This window comes from Balearica regulorum, chromosome 8 (genome assembly GCF_011004875.1).
Source record: "Balearica regulorum gibbericeps isolate bBalReg1 chromosome 8, bBalReg1.pri, whole genome shotgun sequence".
Taxonomy (NCBI): Eukaryota; Metazoa; Chordata; class Aves; order Gruiformes; family Gruidae; genus Balearica; species Balearica regulorum.
The window spans coordinates 19,891,753-19,914,534 of record NC_046191.1 but is presented as its reverse complement, the minus strand read 5'-3'; the positions used below and the strand labels follow the sequence as shown (position 1 = coordinate 19,914,534).

Genomic DNA, 22,782 nt, shown 5'->3' with positions numbered 1-22,782 from the left:
ACTTGTTGATTTGTTCAACATAAGTTAGTGAATAACAAATTCAACTATGATAAAAATCCAGTGTATAAACCGCTTTTTACAACTCCTGAAATACAGAAATCATCTAACTTCTTACAACAACTTCATTTGGAAAGAAGATGAACACAGATCAGAAGAAAGCTGCAACTTCACCAATTGTCATTTTCTCTTTAACATAGAATCACAAAATGGTTTGGGTTAGACAGGACCTCAAAGACCATCTAGTTCCAACCCCCCTGCTATGGGCAGGGACACCCTCCACTAGACCACGTTGCCCAAAGCCCCATCCAACTTGGCCTTGAACACTTCCAGGGACGGGACATCCAGAACTTCTCTGGGCAACCTGTTCCAGTGCCTCACCACCCTCACAATAAAAAAATTTCTTCCTTAGATCTAATCTAAATCTACCTTCCTTCAGCTTCAGGCCATTCCCCCTTGTCCAGTCACTCCATGCCCTTGTAAACAGTCCCTCTCCAGCTTTCTTGTAAGCCCCTTCAGGTACTGGAAGGCTGCTCTAAGGTCTCCTTGGAGCCTTCTCTTCTCCAGGCTGAACAACCCCAACTCTCTCAGCCTGTCTTCACAGGAGAGGTGCTCCAGCCCTTTGATCATCTTCGTGGCCTCCTCTGGACTCGCTCCAACATTTTTTACTTTTTTTAATTGGCTGTTGCAGAATGCTAGCTCTGACCAAATACTTAATCAAGAAGGCATCAGGCAATAATATTCAAGAAAATACATGAGTTTATATCCAAGTGCATCTGGCAACCACTGACTCTACAAATGGCTTTTCTTATGCAGCCAATTACAGTAGCTGTTACAGTAAGGAGGAAAAAGTTGGAGAGTCTGCATCTAATCTTGCAAGAAAGATGACCACAACAACTGAATGACTCAATTATTTTTGCAGTCACATGCAATTTGAGATCACGTGATTAGGTACACTATTCAACTCAATTCCCAAAATCAACAGAAAGCATATACAACTGATTTATATGCATGTGGGATAAGGCCCTGGCTAGACTTGTGATATAGGCTGTGCTGAAGTGCCTTACTCTGCTCTTTCCAGAAAGGTGGAGCACTTTAAAATAAAGATCTGGCTGAGGACATCAAATCCATCTGGCAAAAGCTTAAAACATTTAGATTTGTGGAGAGATATTGATTACATTTTCTTATGCTGTATATGCATAGGTCTTTTCCTGGGTTTGATACTTGTCAGATCTATCACACAGTATAAGGACAGATCTTCTGTATCTTTTCAAGACTTTATACTCCACTGACACGCCATTTTTCAAACATAGATATTTTAACTGAGAATAGCTCAATTCTGAAAACTGTAATTTTAAATACATGTTATTTTAATATTTTAAAGATACTTCCGTTTTTTTATTCTTTATAAAAGTAAAAATTCATCTCCGCATACACTTAAAGTGATAGATAATTAGATTTCCCTTCTCCCAGGAAGCCATTTCAAAATAATATAGAACAGATTTGTAAAACCTGTTTAACCCAGTCTGTTTTCTACTGTGCCTGAAGTACTATATGTGCTACACATGAAAGACTCATTACAAAGAGCTTTTGCTACTGTCTCATTAAATAAGCCTCGGTGCATAAAATAACATGCAACATATGTATTTGAGACACTCCATATTAGAAAAATTACCAACCTCCTTAAAAACTTAAAAAACTCTCAAATAGTCTGCAACCCTTTATGCATTTGATACCTCAAATAGCAAAACCTAAAAATCTTAATAGTTTGCTTTAGTGGCTTTTCTAGTATACACAAAGAGGTATGATCTCATGGTCCGAGTATCCACTTCTCCCTAGGCAAACAGAACTGGCACAACTTGATTTGTAAAAGTGAGGTATATAATTTATAACATTATACTGAAGTAAAACACAGAGTAGTGATAAAAAAATTAAAAGCTGGCCAAGACCACTGACCAATCAAAAAATTAATGCTAAAGATAGGGAAAATTTAATAGGCAGTTTTAACTTACCAGCTTCTAAAATGACAGAAGACTTGACAGAAGTCTTGAGAGACAGAAGACTGAAGTCTGTATATATACTGTTCTGACAGTTTAATTAAATCAAGATATCTAAAGATGCACAGACAGTAAAACCAGATAAAGTGCAAAAAGGAATCTGTAAACAATCAAAGAAAATATTACAATTGGCCTTACTTTAGCTTTTTAATCAATTTAAATTCTCCAGTTGGGTGTTTTTATACATTGTAGAATAAAGACTAACATTCAAAAAGACACTTCTAAGTTTTTTCAGGCCCCAAGTGACATGAACTTTTTCTTTAAATCAACAGTCTAGCATTTACAGTCAAATAATTGGAGAAGGAAAAGTTAGCAGATGAACACCTAAGGGATATTAAGTATATGCTGTCCTCGCATATTCAAATCTGTGTTTGCTATGCTTTTTATAGCAATATCTTCATATAAGCTTTCAAAGCAAATTAATCCTGCTTTCTAGCAGGCCATTACGAAAAAACACTACCATGAGAGATAAAAACCGAAACATTGAAAAGCAGGGATTGCAAAACAGAGTCTAACTAGAAGACTATTATTTTAACATGATTTCTTCCCAATCTATTATGCTTGCCATGCAATTATCACAATTAGCTCTACATTCCTTGGAAAAAGGTTATCAATACATAAATGTCAAAAAATTATTAATTCTTAATGTATGAATTGCCTTTTCCTTCTTGCAAGAGGATGGCTACTTCTGGCATTTTTTTTCAGAAAAGCTTTAACATTGTTTGCTGAATTAGTCCTTTTATCTTCCATCAGCATCTGCAGTCAACTACTGCTTTGGTTGAGGAGTCCAGTGTTTTCTTTTAATTTTATTTTAAGAGAGGAGGCACAAACTCGGAGAAAAGAGTTGTAAGTCCTGCAGTTTCAAATTCCTTTTGTAGCTCATCCAGTGTTGAATATTCTTTCACTTCAAACATCTGAAACCTACATTGTAAAAGGGAAACTCATGAATATGCCTAGATTTGTCAGAATGTAATTATCGATTCTGTTACTTTTCTATCCACAACAGTACTAAATTATACCTTTTATGCTGTGACTGTACTTTTGTCTCACACAGTACACTAATCATTTTCTCTTTGCATTTCTTTCCGCTTGAGTCCACATCTACCTTAGAAGTTTTCTGAAGAATCAAGTACTCCTAAATGACAAAAAAAAGAACAAAATATTAAATGTCATCTAGTATCTTTGAAGTTTAGTAAAATGAAAAAAAAACTATATAAAACATCCAGATTTTTTTTCAGAACATAGCAAGCAAACTTTGAAAGTGCCCATCCCAAAAAGTGCATGACTGTTTCTATTCATCAGCTTGAAGTTAAGCACAGTCTTAAGTGATCTAGAGAACACGAGTCTGAAAAGCCAAAACATTCTCCTCCACTATCACCACAAAAACCTGCCTAATGCAGTGGGAGTTCTTAAGTACAGACAAGAAGTCCAAAGCCCAGGCGTGCACTAGGAGCATCACATGGTCTAAGTCAAGAAAAGAGACAGTTTGTAGTGAGGTAGAAATATGTCTGTTATTAATTTATCATCACGAATTTTCTGTTTTATAGGGCATTTGGGAAATACAGGAGACTGAACCTAGGCATTATTACAGTCAGGAAACACAGGGAATACAGGGGTATAATTACAGTGGGAAGCAAAGCAATACAGGTCACAGGTCTACAAGTATCACTGGCTTCTTTCTCATTGAATACTTTCTTTTTCTTAAATACAGAATATAGTTGTTGGGCCTTCCTACTCTCCTAATGATCAATCTGCTTCCAAAATTGTTTCTCTTAGAAAAACACACACAAAATATTCAGACACATACATTTCAGTGGTAAATCGATAGAACTAGTCAACATTCATTGTTCCTGCACCTTAATGTTGCTCTTGTCACCCTGAAGAAGAATCAATATTATCTTGCCCATGAACATCAGTCTTCCAGTCAGCCTCAGATCTGAAGCCCATTTTTCCACGGTTTTGATGTATTTTGCCTTTGCTCTCATGTGATCTAAATGCAAAAGGAGCATCCAGATACCATCCTCTGTACTTGTTCCTTTTGACAAAGTAGTTTTTTCATTGCAAACTGTTGTTGATTGCTTAATGACATATTTAAGATGCTGCTGTATCCAAAGAATCAGATCATGTACCATGGGTTCAGAAAGATGCATCTTCGCTTGTTCAAGTAATTTATCTTTCACGTCCATACATTGGGCCCTTGTAAGCTGGTCTGAGTTAACAGAAATATCTGGTAGAGTTGATGGATAATTGACTGGTAAATGAAATAACAGCTTTAAAAGCACATCTGTATCCAGCAGTTCTTTCACATTGATTTGAATTCTAAATGTGATTCCATGTGTCTCTGGAAAGTATCAAAAAATAAACATTAATAGTTTGCTTGAAGTTGAAATATATATATATTTTTAAGTCATGTTATTTTCTTCAACAATTCAACTCAAATGACTGCCATTCCATATAAAATAACGAGTGTGGGCTTTTTTGCATGGCGGGGTTGCAACTAATGGCTCAAGCTATATTTGCAGGGAACCCTGAAATGAAACACTTCCATATCATACTGGAAGGAAAGTTATTAACACATTCTAAAAAGCATTCACATCTTCTGGCTCTTTCAAAGTCTAGACACACCAGTAATAAAGAATTGTCTCTCTTAGAAACACATAAGTCAGCTTCTACAGCTCAAAAGCAGCAGCAAGGACAACAGAAAATACAGACTTTTCTGGATAGACTCAGCACTGCCCTAACTTTGCTCCTAGAGAAATCTGTAAGACTTCTAACATCAATACCAGCGCAAGGCAAATAGACTTGTACTGAGTATTAAGACAACCATTCAAAAGCATTTCCACACTAAAGAGAGACTTGGAAAGGAAAAAGTCAGATTCTTTGTCCCCTACAACTTTCAGAGAAAATATGCTTAATTCTTCTCTGCCAGATTCTCTACATTTACAACTGTTGGATTGGCATAATGAAAACATCTCTGTTGTACACACAACTCTAGATACTACATACATACATATATGCATATACTTGTATAAATATAAATATATGTGTATATATCTGCATATCTACTTAAAACCTATTGTTGGCCTACTTTAGAATAGAATTGTTTTCCGAGTGAAAAGGATACATACAGTATGTAGCAGGAAGGGCAATAGACTACATCCTCCTGATGAATCACACAATCAAAGATGTTCAATATCAAAGTTATATACGGTAATTCCTGCAATAAAACTTTCTTCACTAAAACATGTTTCACAGAAAAACAACACAAAACTTCAAAAAGTGAAAAGCAGGGACAAAGACCTAACCTACTTTTGCTCCTCTGCTGTGAAGAAAGAGGCTATCAGATAAAAGATGATCTTCTTCAGATGTTCTCTGCTTCACCCCTTTGATACATTCTAAACACTTCACCCCTTTTCTTTAAAAACTTGCTAAAATGTCAGGTTGATTCATTCTATGAGGGCAGTAGAAGCCAGATTTGAAAGGCAGATTAGAGCAGAGCTGAGTTTCAGAGGAGCTCTTTTGAAGTGACTTCTCCCCCTACCTTATCTTACCTTCCTTTACATGACAGTCAGTTGAATTATGTTTGATTAGCATTGCTGACGCCGCTAACCAACCTCAGTGCTCTCTATGATTTTATATTTGAACCCTACTAAATAAGTGAAAGAACCTAAAAGTGACTTGGACAGACAGAAGCACTTTAGAGAGCTTAGCCAAGGGCTTGTTTCCAAACCTGCTTCCTGGGTCAGAGAAAGAACTCTCTAAGTCAGAGCAGCCACAAAATAAAACAAGCAAACCCTCCAAAGTCAATAATCAAACTCCAGCATTACTATAAAGAAGTCTCCAAATACCTACAAACCATCACTACCTAAACAGAGTAAAATCCAGTGCTGAAAGTAGTGGACACAAATCCAGTGAATTAAATGAAATTACACCCAACCGTGCCCACACCTACAGGTCAAAGTCTCGTTCCCTGCCAACATGAGTTGGTCTCCAGTCTTCTAAGACCCTATGAAAGGTTCCAGACTATTTTTAAGGCAAGTTTATTCCTCAGAAACACACCAGCCTTGGAAGAGACCCCAGTGTCCACAGCATCCATCAGGTAGCATGCAGCCCTCACGCACGGGCAGTAGCTACACAGAAGGACCTCAAGCCTTCCTGTTCCACTCTCTGTCTTCTGCTGTCCTGACAAACATTTCTTACTGGGCACCAGCGAGGACAGCTCCTCTGCCATTACGCTAGGCTCAGTACATATAACCACGTGCACAAGAAGCAAAGCCTGCACTGCACCTCCTGGGACCCCCAGCACCCTCCCAGCCACCACGGAGGGTCTCCGCACACCCCTGAGCGTCGCACCGCACACAGACAGTGCCTGCCGACCCACCTCCTTCCAGCTGCCCCTTACACAGGGCAGCCTCACCAGGCAGGCGGCCGGCCGAAAGCAAGCTGCATTTGGCTGAACAGCATTAACGTTGTTATATTCCTGCCCGTGCATTGCTTTACTTTAAACTACATTGCCAAGAATTTTTAAAATGCACAGCCTATAAATGAGCTGAAGAATACTACTCTATTGCCAGCTTAATTACAGTGACAGAAAAACATGCTACCTTTCTGATAATCCTCCTCAGATTTTTTCACTACCTTGTCATAACAGATCTCACCAACTCAGAAGTAACCGAGGGATAAACAGAGAGGCCAGCCTTGCCCCTTTGGCAAGGGCCTCCTGCTGCAGTGATCATATTCTTAAGCCTGCAACAACCTCACACCTTCCCCTGTTCATCATTAGATGATGAACTAATCCGAAGGAAGCAGCGCAGCCTCGCATCCCAAGGTGTATCACTCTGAGCCATTGCGAAAAGCCCAGCCGTGCTCATTTACATCCGCCTCAGACTTACTTTTAAAAAGGAGAATCTGTTCAAAACGTGTGTGGAGCTAGAGCATCTAAAGTTTATTTAAACATTCCAGCGTCCATTTTCTGCACCAGCGCTGCAGACGGCTGGCAGAACAAAGAGTGAACCATCGTCGCCCTGCGTAACAAGGCTCTAAAGAAGTATTTCCTTTGTTTGCACACGCTACAGGGTCTGAGTTGTCTTCACAGCAAAATGGTGATTATTTCTGAAATAAAAGCTTGGGTATGACCGTTCTGTTGGCATTTAATGTGCTAATAAGACTAAACTCAATACATTTTTAACTCATTTTTCCCTCATAGCTGCATGCTTATCAGTATATTTAGCTCTAGCATACTTCAGATTTTTTCTTATGTTCCATGTCAACCAGACAGACATCCCCCTCCTCTCCTGCCCAAAGGCATTTTATGCAACACATGCAGTCTATTTTTAAATTCAGAAAATAGCACCTACTAACGTACAAGCTTAGAATATATAAATATATTTTTATGGCAAGCTTGGTGAGCAAACCAGAAGAGAACAGATTAACAAGTAAATTATGGATTTCTATCTGAAGGCTAATCTCTGTAAATAGATATGTAAGGTAAGACAGATACGCTGTAATTAGTTTATTTAAATTCATCAACACATTGGTTTTGATAAAAACACGTTTTACATTCTGAATACTTCATTGTTAAATTCCGGAAAGCCAAAGTTTTTAGCATACCAAGAGACCTGCAAAAGCATTTCCTGACATTCCTCAAAACCGTAAATCCCTGATGGCCTCCTTTTTGATCCTGTGGATCTACAGGCAAATTACTCTTAATGTATTAGAGATAGTATAACATAATAGTCTTACCGGAAGTTACTTCTGTGCACCATTTGTCAATGACAATTTATATGGTTTGAAGAGATAAAGCAAACATAAACTAACAAATACAGCAAAAGTTAATTGTATACAAACTAAAGGAGTCTATAGCTCCACAATAAGATAGAAGTAAATTCCCAAACCAAGAAAACTACCAATAATCACTGTGGTAAATAATCCTTTCAATTCCGGCAGAAAATGATTGAAATCAACCAGATATGCATGATCCTAATATACCATGAGCATGGTGGCCCTGCCAGGCCACGTAACATCAATACAAATATAATAGCCTGTTCCCGTTGTGCACTCGTGGCACTTTATGTCCCAGGAAAGTTTCTAAGGCTTTTACGTCCTGGTAACTTACAAACACAAAATCATTTTTCTGTATATGAAGCACAGAGAAGGATGTGCGTATATTTCTCAACAGATTTGGAGGAACAGACGCACATATGCAATGTTCAAATATGTTCACATTTTTTAAAATAAACATCTGTTAAGCCTGGATACCGTATTTTCAAACTACGCCTGAAATAACATTTCTGAACTTTTTTACTTTAAAAAAATAAAACTCAGCCAAAACATTTCATCCATCATATTTTAAAAATACACCTCTAAATATCAATCAAAAAAATAAAATGGCAGAACTACCTGCCTACACTGGAGCAAGAGGCATGTCACACAGATCTAGACACAAAACAATTCTGCTTCTAGATTGCCCCAGTTAGTTGTGCTCCATGCAGACAATAATGTCTTCATCCATCTGAGGCTGTCTACACACAAAGTCCTCTCTTCAAGTAACTGCTTGCTGTTCTGTGCAAATCTATTTCAACAACTATTTCAAATAAAAGTTTGAGGTTTATTCAATTAATTTCTTCGTAACATTTTAGTTAAAGTGAGTCACTCAAGAGCAGCCCCATGTAGTATCACACCAAAGCAGCAAAACGTTATTTTCACAGACTCACAGAGCAGTTGAGGGTGACAGGGACCTCCGGAGGTCACCTTGTCCAACCTCCCCGCTCAAGCAGGGCCACCTACAGCAGGCTGCCCAAGGCAACATCCAGATGGCTTCTGAGTGCCTCCAAGGATGGAGAGGCTCCACAACCTCTCTAGGCAATCTGTTCCCGTGCTCAGTCACTCGCACAGTAAAAAAGTGTTTCCTTATCAATTGCAGTTCTTTTGGCCTAACAACACACACAGACAAAACCTGAAGGCAGGCCACTGGATCCATTTTCAACAGCATTCTCCAGGATTATACTGCAGCCCACCCAGCAGGAAGCTGCTTGCTGGCTGTCACTCTGCAGGGGAGCAGGGCAGCTCGCTGCAATAGCTCCCAGGACACCAGGGAACAGAAAGTGATACACAATATATGCATATTCTCTGTGCGTGTGTATCTCCAACAAATATATAGGGGAGTTGTCACATCTGTGGTAAGTGCTAAGCAAAATTTACTTATGCTCTGGATCTGAAGACATGCACCACTTGCATATCCCACCTGACACTTTCTTGAAGCCTGATAGTAACTGCTGTTGTACACTGGAACTAGTGAGATTTATTCTCCCTTGTTGAAGGGGCATCTTCACAGCACTGTGACAGCACAGACTGATAAAAGTAATCTCTTAAAATTATGTTCTGATCAGTGACTACCATGGCTGGTGCGGAAAACATGGAGTAAAGGCGCCTACAGTTACTGCGTTCCTAGCCTACGGCATCCAGCAGCTGATGGGAGGAAGCACTACGAATCTTCCCACCTTCCTACTTACAGCAAACATGAAAGATTACCCTTAGTACCCTGTAAAACCTACAGGCACACGCATATTGCTGAAGCCAGAGCACATTTGGCACATCATGATGCCCAGATCACCACCTTACCCCTAGAAAGACAGAGACGACCCAAGGCTTCTCATGCATAGCAACAGCTGCACCCCTATTAAATATGACAGGATAAATACCTGTTACGTGTGAGATGCAACTGCTTATTTACCTAAACCGCAAACAGCCCATTCCCACTGCTGCTCTTCACCTAGTGCAAGTTTCCGTACACACCGCAAACAGCTGCAATTAAGAAGGTCGCTAATTATAAACGAGTAGGACCCACTAAGATTTGTCCCCTACAAAGAGGCCAGCAGCAAAGGCTACACGAAGGCATCCATCTTTGGCGCGATAGCAAGCGATTAAGGTGGTGCTGCCCGCTGGGCAAGAGCCCCCCGGGACGGGCCCCGGAGCCCCTCCTCTGTGGGCCGGGGCGGGGCAGGGCCGTGCAGCCGGCGGATCCCTGCCTGAGGCGGCGTCGCGTCTCGCTTGTGCAAGGCGACGAGACCCTGCCGAAGGGGGCGACCCGCGGCTCTGGGCAAAGGAGCGCCGTCGATTTCACCTGAGACCGCCAGCACCTCGCAGGCGTCCGGCTCGCAGTAGATGGCGGCGAGAGCCGAGAGTTCTTCCAGCGCCAGCTCCGACATGGCCGCGGCTGAGGGCCGAGGTGGTGGCGGCGCCCCCTGCCGGCGGCGGGGTCCCGCCGCCGGCAGGGGGCGCCGCCACCGCCCGCGGCCGGCGCCTCAAGGAGGGTGCCGCTGCCGACGGGCCCCTTCCAGCCCTGCGGCGGCTTCCCCCGGGGCTGGCCCTCGGTTCAGGCAGGCGCGTTGACGAGCAAGCCTCCGAGACAGCGAGCGGCAACGGGCAGCAGCACCGGGGGCGGTGGCTGGAGCCTTTCTTCTCTCGGCGCCGAACAAAATGGCCGCCCTCCGCAGCGGCCGGCGCGGCCCGTGCTGTCCCCTTCCCTATTCCTAGGTGTGCAGCTTTGCCGTGACGGTCTCTGACCCAGAGAAAGGAATAACAAGAAACGTGAGAGGGCTGAGCTGGGAATGAGGGGAGGAATGTGGGGGGAAAGACGACGGGAGCTGTCAGGAGTACTGCCAGGTAGCAGCTGTCAGAAGGAAATTAGCCTTGGAAGTGCCTCATTCTATTACGAAGAACTTCCTTGCCCCTGGTCTTTCCCCCTTCTCCTCATCGACTTTGCATATTCCATTTTACATGTTTAAATAAAAAAAAGTCGATGTAAATGTCTTTTAAATTGACACTATCGCAAGACACTGAGGTCCCTATGAATAAGTTACTGCACTCTGACATTTGGAAGTCATCAAATGAGACAGTATAATGTCAGCTTGATATTTTTCACACTATGAAAATATCAGCTTCGTGTCAAAGATCTAAATTCCATCTTAATGTAATAAATTTTCTTGTATTCGCAGACTAGTGAAAATGCTAAATATTTAAATTTGAAATGAACTTCTACAGTTACAATCTGGCCTTCATATTCCATTATTATTAAATTTGAAGTCAAGATCTTATTTTCCCTTTTTTATGTATTATTTCTTCAAACATTACAGTGTTTGATAGAATAATATTAGCCATATTCATTTCTGTAAATGAATGCTTTCCCATCAACATGTGGCAAATAAAAGTTTAAAAAAAATCTTGCTTTTTATAGTCAGCCTATATTAAACTAGCTCCAGCATCCTGCCATAAATCGATACGCCACTGACGATACCGGTATTTTCCCCTTTGCCTCACAAGGCAAACAGAATGCAACCTTTCATATATAGGTGAGATTAATCTTCCTAGTGTTATTTGCAAAAGTAGTATCCATTGCTTTCCATTTGCTATAATTGTGGTCCGAATCAATTAGGTGCTGCGTCGACAACCACTAGTGATTATATATAAAACCATGCACGCAGACCTGTTTTTTCCTAACCTGAGTGGCAAATAAGAGAGGAGCACTAGACAGACATTTGGGAAAAAATGTCAATTTCGAACATCCGTCTACATCTTTTTACCGTCATTTCCATGCCAACCTCCTGTCCCAGCTACTGCAACTGTAAGCGGTCCTAAAAGCATGTACTCTAGAAGGCATTAAAGTCTAAATATCACTGCAGTTGCCCATTTTAGGGTCACAAAACAAAGACTAACGAGGAACCCGTAACGACAGCGAAGTGTGATGGCTAACCTATGCAACACAAGTAACGTCCATCTTTTGGCACTGCTGCAGGACAGCTGCAGTTCCTCCATTTTCTGCTACAACAACGCTGACAGCTCTGATGGAGCTCGAACTGTATTCTTACTGGCTAGAACTGTTCTTAACTGAGTTAAATAGCTCTGATTTTTCAGGTACCTAAGAAAGAAGCCATTACTTCTGTAGTAACAACTGTAAGTGTTATCACAGTGGTAGAAGTTTTCCCAAAAGTGGCTTGTACAAAAATAGTAGGGAGAAAGCAAAGTGAAAATCTGTAAAAATCACACCAAATAAGCTAAAAGGCAAAAGTTTAAAGAAAACAGAAGGAGGAGAAGCAATCTCTGTAATTGTGAAAAATTGTGGTAAAACATGGCGATGTTTTTCCTCAGTTTTCTCAAATACAGCTAGTAGAAAAGTTTTCATCATTTTTCTTGGCCCAAAGTGCGTGTTCTTTTAACGTTGGAATAAATACATTTAACAAAAAAATTACGTTGCAAATTAAACCTGCCAAAATTTGCATGGTTTGTTCTAAGTTTAACATTTACATGAGGTTTTGCTCTTTGGTTTTTGAAAATGAGCTAATGAATTCTCAGTGATATATTTTAAAAAGCCTCTAATTTGAGAAAAAAAAATCAGAGGAAAAATAATTTCTATTACTTTTAAGTATTTTAGAAGGAAGTTTTTCAAGGATCTGTGGTCTAGCAGTGCTTTTTAAAGGCACTTGCATTTATCCTCCACGCATCAAACTGCTCTAAGTCAATTCCCTAAGACACTTAATCTTTTGGCAGATGGAAACTCATTTTGAAAGTCTACTAATGATCAATTAAAGCATTAGTTATCTCTATAGACAGGAGGTTTATGGGGTCACAGTCTTCAGAAGCTGGAGGCAAGAGCAGCAGCATGTTAGAAAAATAGCTAAAACTTTCTGTAGTTACCACAAAACTGGCATTGGAAAACAAAAATCATGACTCAGTCTTTAACGGTTTGGGGTTTTTGCCGTATGTTGAAAACAAATGTGATGGTTTCTATTTTATAGGAGGCACCATGGTCCAAATTGAACATCAGCAAAAGAAACTATCTATTCTTTTATATTTTTAATGGGGCCTAATAACAATCCCAATACTTCCAATAAATTTCCATTATCCTTTGAAAACTGGATTCGTTCAGACTCCAGTTGTAAATACACAGACATGTCTTGTGAGTAGCCCTCGTTGCCATCAGTGGGACTATTCCCACTGATTCCAGTGGTAAGTAACGCATCCTTTCACACGTGCTCAAGGCCACACGTTTAGTTTTGCGGTCAAGACTAGTACCCTGCACACAAGCTTCTATGCAATTTGATGCAAAAGTAGTAAGACCAAATAGGTGCAATTGTCACGTTCATAAAAGAATTGAAGATTCTTTCTCTAAGAGTTTGACAAGCCATTTTTTCTTGACAGAGATGCACATTAAAGTGATTAATCATCTACTACAAACTAAAAAGGATGCTTTTTACAAAATGGCATATCTGGTATGACCATAGGTTCCCACTAACATTGCCAAGAGAATCAATACTTACTCGATTCACTGCATATAGATCTTTGCCTGCAATTTACCTTGTACAAAGTAAGAATAGAACAACAATAGAAGAATTTTCTTCCAGTGAGAGTAAAAATGCATGAAGTTGCCTACCAAAAAATTGTTGAAAACTAGTCATGCTGTTATTTTTAAATGCACAGTAGTGCTGTGTATTTTTAAAAAGCAGGTATGTAAAGATACTTGTGTGATACCGAAGACATAGCACAGCTAGCATTATGAGTAGTACATTCTATCCTCCGAATAAGTTCATCTCCCACATCAAGTACATCTGCTTATGGAACCTCACTACATGGATTTTCCTCCAGGTGTAAGCAAAGGGACACAAAGGATTAAAGTGTCATTTAATTTAGTAAATGTTGGGGACAGATCTCTTTAACAAGTAAAGGAGTGGAGGTTTTGAAAGAGGTGTTTTTACCCCCTATGAAAACCACAACATTAGTAAGAGTCAAAGAATTACGCAGTGCTCCTTAGTTTAGCCGTTCCCTTCATGTTTAGCTGCTGAGCTACAGCAACTTTTGGATCCGTGCCTCCATCTTTGGAACTTCAGCACATTAGCTAATACTGCCCCACACTTTGACACAAGAGTTGAACGAACAAAACGGGAGTGTGTAAGGTGATCATTTTCAGAGCACTAAGAGATCTCGGGCCACTCTCGGGCCTTTTGGAGGAAGAACAATATTCATCACCATATTTTAGACTTTAAATAGTGACTTAAAGAGCACATTAAAGTCCGTCCGGATAGTAAACACATCGTGTAAACGTTAGACAGCATTGTTGTCCCTCTTCACACTAAACTAGCGTACCTCTTTCACATCGTAATTCAGAAATGGTAATCCAGAACACTTTGCTTTGGCAGTAAAATACAGCAATAATCAACAATGGACACAAACACCTTTTACCAGCAATACTACCTCTCTCTTCTATAGCAAAGTAGGGCAGAAATTCTAGGGATTAGCTGAAAAAAAACTTAAAGAGATTGGAGCTAAAACCATTGGCATAATATTGAAAGGGAGGAGCAAAGTTGTCTCTAGAGGAGGAGGAGGAGAAAAAAGGAAATTAAAAAAAAAAAAATAGTAACGTATGGCAGAAGACCTATAGCTCCCCCTTTCCAAAGCACCTGCTACTATAAAGCAAGGCCAAAATATCATAGGATGACTCAACATAGCCAGGAACTCCAGGCATCCCGGAATGACAAGCCAGTGAATTCTGTTTCTTCTGTTTCAGCCTGACTGGGACTGGGAACCTGATGCTGCTGCAGAATTCCCTGAAAGGGCCTGGTCAGGATGCTGCTTCACTTTTTTGAGCTTCATGAACTCTCCATACCTTTCTATACATACAAAGAAAGGATATAAATGTATTTATTAATGCATATACACACACACTTTATCTTTAATCTAGCCTAAACAATAGTTTTACAGTTAAAACATCCTCCCGAAGGGTAAAAAACATCCACTTAAATCACTGTGTTTCAAGTTTACATTAGAATTCTAATCACTCTGACACTGCTGTTCTGAGAAATAGCCAGTTGCCAACTTTATGCATAAAGTAACCCAAACCTAAAAGAGAAAAATCCATGTTTACTTCCTAAATTTTTATTTACACTTCAAGGACTATTTAAAAAAGAAAAAAATTCCTTCCATTCTTCTCTTCAGAAGTTAGCCAGACTCAGGATGATTGTATTTGTCATATGCTCTGAGAGCTGCTAGTTTGGTTGGCAAACACTTGAATTTAGCCCTTGGTTTTTGGTTCTGTATTCACCTAAATAACTGAGTACCATATATTCAAAGATGTAATTAGTTGTAACAGACTACAATCCCATATGCAAAAGTTCACCTTAATAATTCTTACAGCTAAAAATATGGTCACCAAATACCAAAGTTAAGAAAAGTATATTTATTTGATTCTCCTTTTTGTTTGATGACATAGTACATTTCATTAACAACAGCATAGAAAAGAACAATTCTGAATCTATGTGAGATGGAACATAAGAGAAGACAAATGCATGAAGTTGCATGTGACACCTTTCACCAGATTTAGCAGCATTTACAACTTCCATAATGTGCTCAAGATCACACTTCCAAAATCAACAAAGCAAACTCATTCTTTTGAAGCTTCTGAAGCACGCTCTACGTTGCTGTACCTTTTCCACATTTACTTGTGAGAAATACAAAATGCTGTGTATATCAAGTTACCAAATGTATACAAAAAACAATCAAACAAAAAAAACCCCCACACTAAAAAGCAGTAAAGCCTCAGTCTTTACCATTAGACCAGAGAGGAGCAGCCCTTTCATTATCAGATAAGCTTCATACAACCTCACACAATTCTCTTAGAGCTCATATATGCATTGCCTGCTCAGATGGAGATTTTTTCTCCACCCTCAAACTATTTTTCATTTATATATATGAATCACTAAAAAGGTGAAAAAGGAATCAGGAAAGTGGATAGGGGTAGGAGTGTGGTTTTCTCTTAGGATTCTGGACTTTTGGGTAATATTTATTCCTACCATGCAGGACAGTTCCCTCTGAAGTAGGAACCATTCCTCTCCTTTAGTACCTTAAAGTATGGAAGCTTCCCTGAATATTTTTTTCCTAAATGGGAAGTTACTTCACTGAAACATTGAGGACCTTTCCCCTCACGTAAAAAAAAAAAAAAAGCTTCCCATGTCAGTTAAAAATAACCGCTTTCAGAAAATAAATAAATAAATGTAAATAAATGAAATAAATGTACAGCTGGTTCCCAGTTAAGGTTGTGAAGTTTCATGACAGAACCTTCTCCCATTTGAGAAGCTACAATGTGATACTCTCTTATTCCTTCCATTCCAAGCATTTTGCATGGACTCATTCTCAAGAGCAATATATGCTGAAAGGGAGGAATAATTTAAATTCCAGGGTATGTGGTACCTGAAATTTACCAAGCCATGCAAATTTAAAGCTATTCCATTTATTATTTATACTTTAAAAAAAGTTAGCTTCCCTTATTAAGCGCAAACATTAATCAAATCTTTAAGCTACACAGCATTAACATGCATCACTCTTGGAAAAAAATCAACCTTATTTCTTGACACCTTTGATACCATTTTAGCCAAGTTATATACATATCTGTAATATGCCTCACTATAATCACTATGCAGACACATGTATGACCGTGTAGTCATACGCCCTTGTGCGATTCTGTATGATACAAAATAACTAAAAAAAAAGACCGCTACAGTATAGTTGATAAAGCCAAGATGCAAAATACAGATGCACTGCATGACAGTTTCTTTATAATAAGGCTCAATTCTGTCCTGAATGCATTGAGACACACATTAAAGACATGAAAATACTAAAAGAATAGTTTTCTTATATCAGAAAACAAATCTTTTAAATACTCAAATAAATAGCCATTACATATCAATTTTATCTCCTTTTAGAAATGTTGTTTTAAAAGTAACTGACACTCATTTCCTGCTTCTAACAGATGTTCTGCTCAAAGATAAATTGCAGGTTAAGGCATGAGTATATTCTCCTTACTTTCGACTTCACATACCTTTAAAAATACTCATACTACACTATACTTCCTTTAACAGAATAAATTTGACTAAAATTTTCTGAGGAAGCATGTATTTGAACAGGTAAAGTGCCTATGTGAAAACAAATGCATGGTTTTATATAGTTAATAAAACATGCAATTTGAAACAGTCCGTATCTTTTACCCTTTATTCATCATCTAAATATCCAAACACTGTAACTATGTGAAATTGTTTATGAAATTTCCAGTTTTCACTATTTAAGTAATACTCAAAACTCCAGGCAGAATCAGAAACCCAAAGTATTTGGTGCAGCACCGGAGTCATGAAAAGAAAAGAAGGCAAGCTTACGCAGAATCTGTGACAAAACAAGAAAAGATTTCCCAGCTCTTAAGAAAACTAAGATACATGTTTTTGCTACTGTAACTTTATTATTTCATTCAAAACACCATAAAGCATTGGTGTACTTAACAATGGATTTCCCCATCCTCCCTTCCCAACCCCAAAGAACAGTGGTGATGATGAAAATATGACAGTTACAGTGAACTTCGATTTCAAGTCCTAGTATTCACTTATCCTTAGCCTAGGAAGGAAGTGGTTTAATTTTCAATTACACACCACAGGAGTAGTTATGAAGTCCACCGCCACCAAGCTACCTTCATTCTGTCCCACACAGCCGAGAGAGAGTCAAACGCAGGGCGAACATCCAGGATAGTGAACTGGTAGTTCTTATCTACTGCTCCACCATCATAGTAATCAATAACATATCGCACTTCTTTTCCACATCGGTCAACAATCCAATCGTGTCTGTCAAAGGGAAGTTCATACCTGGAAAGACACATAGTACACCATGTAGATATTTTAATGGATATTATGAACCTGGGAGAGAGATTTGAACTCCTTCTTAAGAAGATTTAGTTATCCAGATACTGGCATAAGATCCCCACTAGTACTTCTATCTTCTGGTAATTACAACTTGCAATTCCAGTTCTGAAACATCTTAAAGTTGATTCTACACCATGTTTTCCAACACATCTCCCTGCTCTCCCATCTCCCTGGAAGACCTTCTTTCCTGCCCACGTACCCCATCCATGAACGTATTCTGGCTCTTGGTGAATACTCCTTTGCTTTGCCTCCAAACCGCATCAGTGATGGTCCACATGGACATTCCCTGTGCACACAGTTAAAAAAGAAAAGGTTTTACCTTTTAAAATAGTCTTGTTTTTTAAATGTTTAAACCACTATGGTAATTTGTTTTAGTAATAGAAGAGACAAATAGGAGAAAGAGCAACAGTAAAAAAAAAAATTAACAAGTGATCTAAATCAACGTGTTGTTTTTTTTAAAGGCTTGAAAAGCTCCCCAGTTTCTGACAGCACTTAATGCTGGTATGACAAAGTACCTTTGATATGCTCCACACCATTGTTCTAACTTATCAACACAGCAGTTCTCAGCAAATCTAAGCCACAGATTTAATAAAGAACATAAAACCATTAAAGAAAACTGTAATCCAAACTAACGTGTAACAAAGGTCATGGCATTTCAGAGAACAATTTCTACACACAAAATGCTCTACTAGTATGTCTCTTCTAGGAACAGGGACTAGACTGACCTAAAAAGTGACAGTTTGTATTACACCAGTCACTTTTAATCCAGGTTTACATCTCGTATCTTTTTCAAAACATAAAGATTTCAATTATATAATTCCCAAATAGATACAGGAAGAAGTTAATTTCTCCAAATCCACATTATACACACACCACCAAAATGCCCAGCAGTTTTATCAAATAATAATTATTCATTTCTAGTTAAGTTCTTCTGGATAATCTTCCTCCATATTAATCGAAATGCAGGCTCCTACAAGACTGTAACTTTTGAGATGTGTCAGCACCAGAATATTTCTGCGGAAACTAAAGAGACATTCTACTTTCAAAAACTTACAAAAGCAAAAGCTAAACAAAAAGATTTGCTTTTCATTTTATATGTACGTACGCAGCATGAAGAGCTTCCCACTTCAAAATCTCCTTCCAAGCTTGCTCATTATTTTGGTTGTGAATCTTAATGATGTTGGTCATGTCTTCACTTGTTATGTCATCATCTTTCCACCTCCACCTAAAAATGAAGAATTTGAAAACAGTTTATAAGCATTACTACTCCACCTTCCTCAGTTTACCTGATGGCCTTTTGAATCACGAGATTTAAGGGTTTATGCAAAGACACAAAGCAAGTATGGAAACATCTAGCTCATCTGCTAAGAATTTTGAGAAACACTTCATTTTCTGTGTAAAAGTGTAGTTATCAAAGTTATCATCATAGAGATCCACAAATTCTAGTCAGCTAAATTAACAGCTTAACTGGATCAGAAAGTTATCAGAGTGTGCAAACACCAGCACATCCACGGTGTTTGCAAAAACGCACAGGAAAAATCTCACTTGCATTCCTAATGCAGAGAAGTCCCCTATTCAAGACATTTTGCATACGCTTAGAAACGCCTTCCACCTCTCTGACCCTGCACTATGACTACACGCGTGCTTCCTTTTCAACAGGCATAAAATTGAACACATTTAAGTGTTAACAGGATCAAAATTTGTGTGTTCAATACAGACTACTTATGACATATTGTCTTAAGAACAACATTGATACATAGAACAAAGAATTACTATTAATAGTAACCGCCTTTAAAGTTGATCTCTTTGAGAATGACAAACAAATAATTACAAAAGAATGAGAAAACAGCAGCACAGAGGTTTTTTAGGCCACAGGAGACATACATGATTCAGTTAGATCTTGCCTACAACAAATTTTTGTAAAGACTGAAAACATCTACTGCTCAATTTTCACATTTTTAGCAATTTTGCAAAGTCACGTTCGACGTTCTCAGAATCACAGAACTTTTACTATCAGTTGGACTGAGTTTGGATTAGCAGGTATTGAGTTTGAAAGCTGGCAATGATGCAAAGTTTGCCTATACACTGACTTTCAAGAAAGTTTTCTGAGCTCGTGTCAGTTGCCTGATGTTCCCTACCATCTTGCTGATCACTAGAGGAGACATGGCCTTTGAGACCAGCTCACCCTTTATTTTGAAGCTGTTTATAAAAATAGTAATTTTTAAAAGAGCTAGTTATTTACTGCTTAGAGTCCACAAACTCTTAAATAGTATCGATGAATAATAACTAGTGATATTATTTCATGAATTCCAGACTCACAGCACAGACTCCATCTGACAATTCACAGTGTACTTACCCTTTCCTTAGCATCGCATTCCAGAACATTTGCTCTGAAGGGTAGACCCATTTCTTGTCAGAATGTGCTCTGGGAATGGAAGATTCTTCTCTAACAGTTGACAACGGAAATGGCTGACCTGGGGATGGCTGCTGATTAGGAGGAGGCATCTAGAAAAAAAAAAGGAGAATCAACAACAAGCGAGAGTAGGAATTACTTTTATGTTACAGTGCTTGAGAAAAATCAAAGCATAATTAATCAGCTGCTACAAAGACCAAGAAGTTCAGCCCTTATATAAGTCCACTAAAGTTACCTTTCTCTTTTGCAGTAGAACTCTCTGCACAAGTTTGTCATCTGAAGACTAACATCCCTTTTGCCTAAACTTCAACTTTCAAGAGTAGTGCTTTTTGTGAATGAGAGGAAATCTTTGAGAAATCTGAATCAGAACTTACCCATACTGCTGTTACACGGAACCTAAAACCCACTAATGTTGCATAAAAACTATGCATGTAACTAACAAATAGAAATAGACAGCAAAAGATATTTACAAACTGGAAAACCAAAAGATGTAAATTTGAAGAAGAGAATGTTGAATAAGATGTAACTTGGTTTTATACAAGTATTTGCACACAAAATGAGAAAAAGCAGTGTTAAAAATTAAAAAACAGTGCTATTTGCCAAAGTTTACACCTTAGACAGTATCACTATTTACATTTTGGGGAGAGTATTTCAGAAGAAACAAGATCGAAGAAAACATCTGAAACAAGCAAAAGTTACCATATTGCTAGGATCTATGTCATCTTTCATTTGAGATGCACCAGACTTCACCGGACACGCTACAAATTCATACGCTCTTTCTTGATGCGCAGGAACATCATCTGTGTTCTCAGTTCTGTGATCAGGAGTCTTCTTGTGCACTGGACAACCTGAAATACAGGAAAAAATAGTACAGATTTTGATACAATACAAAAACTTTAAGACACAGCAGGAAATGGAAAACAGCTCGTTGAATGCTCACGTAAATACAAACTGGTATTTTGCTTTTTCTTCTGAGCTTTGCAACCATTTTAACTATTCTCTTTCCTGCCTATTTTAGGTCCCAGCACCATGGTAAGATCTAAGATTCTGGTGTAGTCCTTGAATGCTCATTCCCCAACCCATGCTGGCCCCTGTACTGAGCTGTCTGCAGCTACAATCTCCACAGCAATGTTAATCCAATGGGTGCTGACTGTGTCACCGGAAGAGCTGATGTCCTCCTCCTCCAGACATTCACCTTATCCCATCCTTCTGCTGCCCTTTTCCAGACGTGTGTTCTCTACCGACAACCACCTGCTCCCAGTTACATCTCCAGAGGGGCCCCTGAACCCCCCGACCCTTTGTGGGCATACCGCCCGACGGGAACAGGTCTGCGGGACTGTGGTGAAATGTGACCATCAGGAGTGACCCCCAGGTTCTACAGCAAGCACCTACTGTCTCTACAGCAAAAGCAACTTGCATGCTGTTCTGGTGAACAACTCGCTCCTTTTTATGAAGGGTTACTTGGTGGCTATTTTTGCTAAAGAAAAACTCAAGTTTTTATCTATAGAGTAATTTTTCTTTTTTTGCCAATTATTTTTTGATTCGTTTTCCACGTAAAGAGTTTATGTCATTTAAGTCTCAAGAATAATTACCGTTCATTTTTTCCTGATGCATAGGACATTCTGAAGGCGGAGTTGCCGTCTGATGTTGCTTGGATGCGTTCGGCGACTGACCTGCAGCAGCCGGGGAGGATGCAGACAAACCCATGGCTTCCACACACCTCGTCTTTTTAGATCAAGTTTCTAAAGAAAAAAAACCCACAAAACATCCATAATACAAAACTATGCTAGTTGGTTATTAAGGTGAATGCGAGTACAGATATGTTGCTCCATCACAAATATTTTTTTTTTTTTTTAAATAAATAATGCAAGGGTTTAAGTATCAATCACCCTGCCTAACTAAAAACCTACAGCCCGAGCACCCACCGGGACTGGCGGGGACAGGCGGCTCCCTACAGGTTCCGCCGCACTCGCAGCCGCCTCCTCGGGCCCGCTGGCGGCGGGGCGAGGCCGCACGGCGGGAGGGCTCTGCCGCACCCCGAAACCCGCCGCAGCCCCGCCAGGCCCGCACCGGGCAGCCACGCGCACTCACACCGCACTGCCCCGCGGGCGGGCCCTCACGTGAGGCCGCCGCACCGTTACACACACCGTGACCGACCCCGCAGCCGGCGACCGCGGGCAAGGTCAGGCCCGCCCCCTCCGCCCAGCCGGCCCGGCGGTGCGCGCCCTCCCTCGGCACCCGCCTCCCACCGCCGCTGCCGCGCGTCCACAACTGCGGCCGCCGCCGCCGCCGCCTCCTCACCTCAGCCCGGCCCGGGCCTCCGCGGCCGGCCCCGACGGCAGCACGACGCCCCGCGCCCCGCCTCGCGAGAACGCGACGCCGCTGGCCCGCTCCGCGCCTGCGCCCGCCGCCGGGAGGGGCGGGACGGGGCTGCGGCAGCCCGGTCCGCGGGGGGTGCCGGCGCTGTTGCAGAGCGGGGAAGGCCGGCCGGAGGCCCCAAGCGGGCGCTGTTCCGCCAGCAGGGCGGACCGGGGGCTGCTCCCGGCCGCGGTGCCGGCTGCCGGCAAAGGCGGGGTGGCGGGAC

At 40.3% G+C, this 22,782-nt stretch overlaps 2 protein-coding genes across 3 annotated transcripts; both read right to left on the bottom strand.

The window, feature by feature from the left end:
- Window positions 1-1,373: 1,373 nt before the first annotated feature.
- On the bottom strand, window positions 1,374-10,302 carry RWDD3 (RWD domain containing 3). 2 transcript variants are annotated; one of them, XM_075759985.1, is made up of 4 exons: window positions 10,177-10,302; window positions 3,911-4,395; window positions 3,074-3,189; window positions 1,374-2,975 (listed from the first exon to the last, which is right to left on the bottom strand). In XM_075759985.1, exons 1-4 carry the CDS (start codon window positions 10,259-10,261, stop codon window positions 2,861-2,863), a joined length of 801 nt encoding a protein of 266 aa, XP_075616100.1. In that variant the 5' UTR covers window positions 10,262-10,302; the 3' UTR covers window positions 1,374-2,860. The 2 variants fall into 2 exon arrangements, with proteins under 2 accessions (XP_075616100.1, XP_075616101.1); XM_075759986.1 differs by lacking the exon at window positions 1,374-2,975 and having other exon boundaries at window positions 3,862-4,395.
- A 4,965-nt stretch (window positions 10,303-15,267) lies between these two features.
- HCCS (holocytochrome c synthase) lies at window positions 15,268-22,630 on the bottom strand. The gene is made up of 7 exons (XM_075759984.1): window positions 22,500-22,630; window positions 21,791-21,940; window positions 20,898-21,046; window positions 20,142-20,290; window positions 18,891-19,010; window positions 17,985-18,071; window positions 15,268-17,728 (listed from the first exon to the last, which is right to left on the bottom strand). Exons 2-7 carry the CDS (start codon window positions 21,903-21,905, stop codon window positions 17,530-17,532), a joined length of 819 nt encoding a protein of 272 aa, XP_075616099.1. The 5' UTR covers window positions 21,906-21,940; window positions 22,500-22,630; the 3' UTR covers window positions 15,268-17,529.
- Between the last annotated feature and the right edge of the window lie 152 nt (window positions 22,631-22,782).

Bases quoted from the DNA above. Each gene is read 5' to 3' on its own strand.
- RWDD3 (XM_075759985.1), bottom strand. From the start codon at position 10,261: ATGTCGGAGCTGGCGCTGGAAGAACTCTCGGCTCTCGCCGCCATCTAC. The intron at 3,190-3,910 runs GTGCAGGAACAA...TTTGTCATTTAG, and splicing joins GTGACAAGAGCAACATTAAG to GAGTACTTGATTCTTCAGAA. The intron at 2,976-3,073 runs GTATAATTTAGT...TTTACAATGTAG, and splicing joins GTACAGTCACAGCATAAAAG to GTTTCAGATGTTTGAAGTGA.
- HCCS (XM_075759984.1), bottom strand. From the start codon at position 21,905: ATGGGTTTGTCTGCATCCTCCCCGGCTGCTGCAGGTCAGTCGCCGAAC. The intron at 18,072-18,890 runs GTACGTACATAT...CTGTGTGCACAG, and splicing joins TGGGAAGCTCTTCATGCTGC to GGAATGTCCATGTGGACCAT. The intron at 17,729-17,984 runs GTACGTGGGCAG...GTGTCTTTCCAG, and splicing joins AGAATACGTTCATGGATGGG to GTATGAACTTCCCTTTGACA.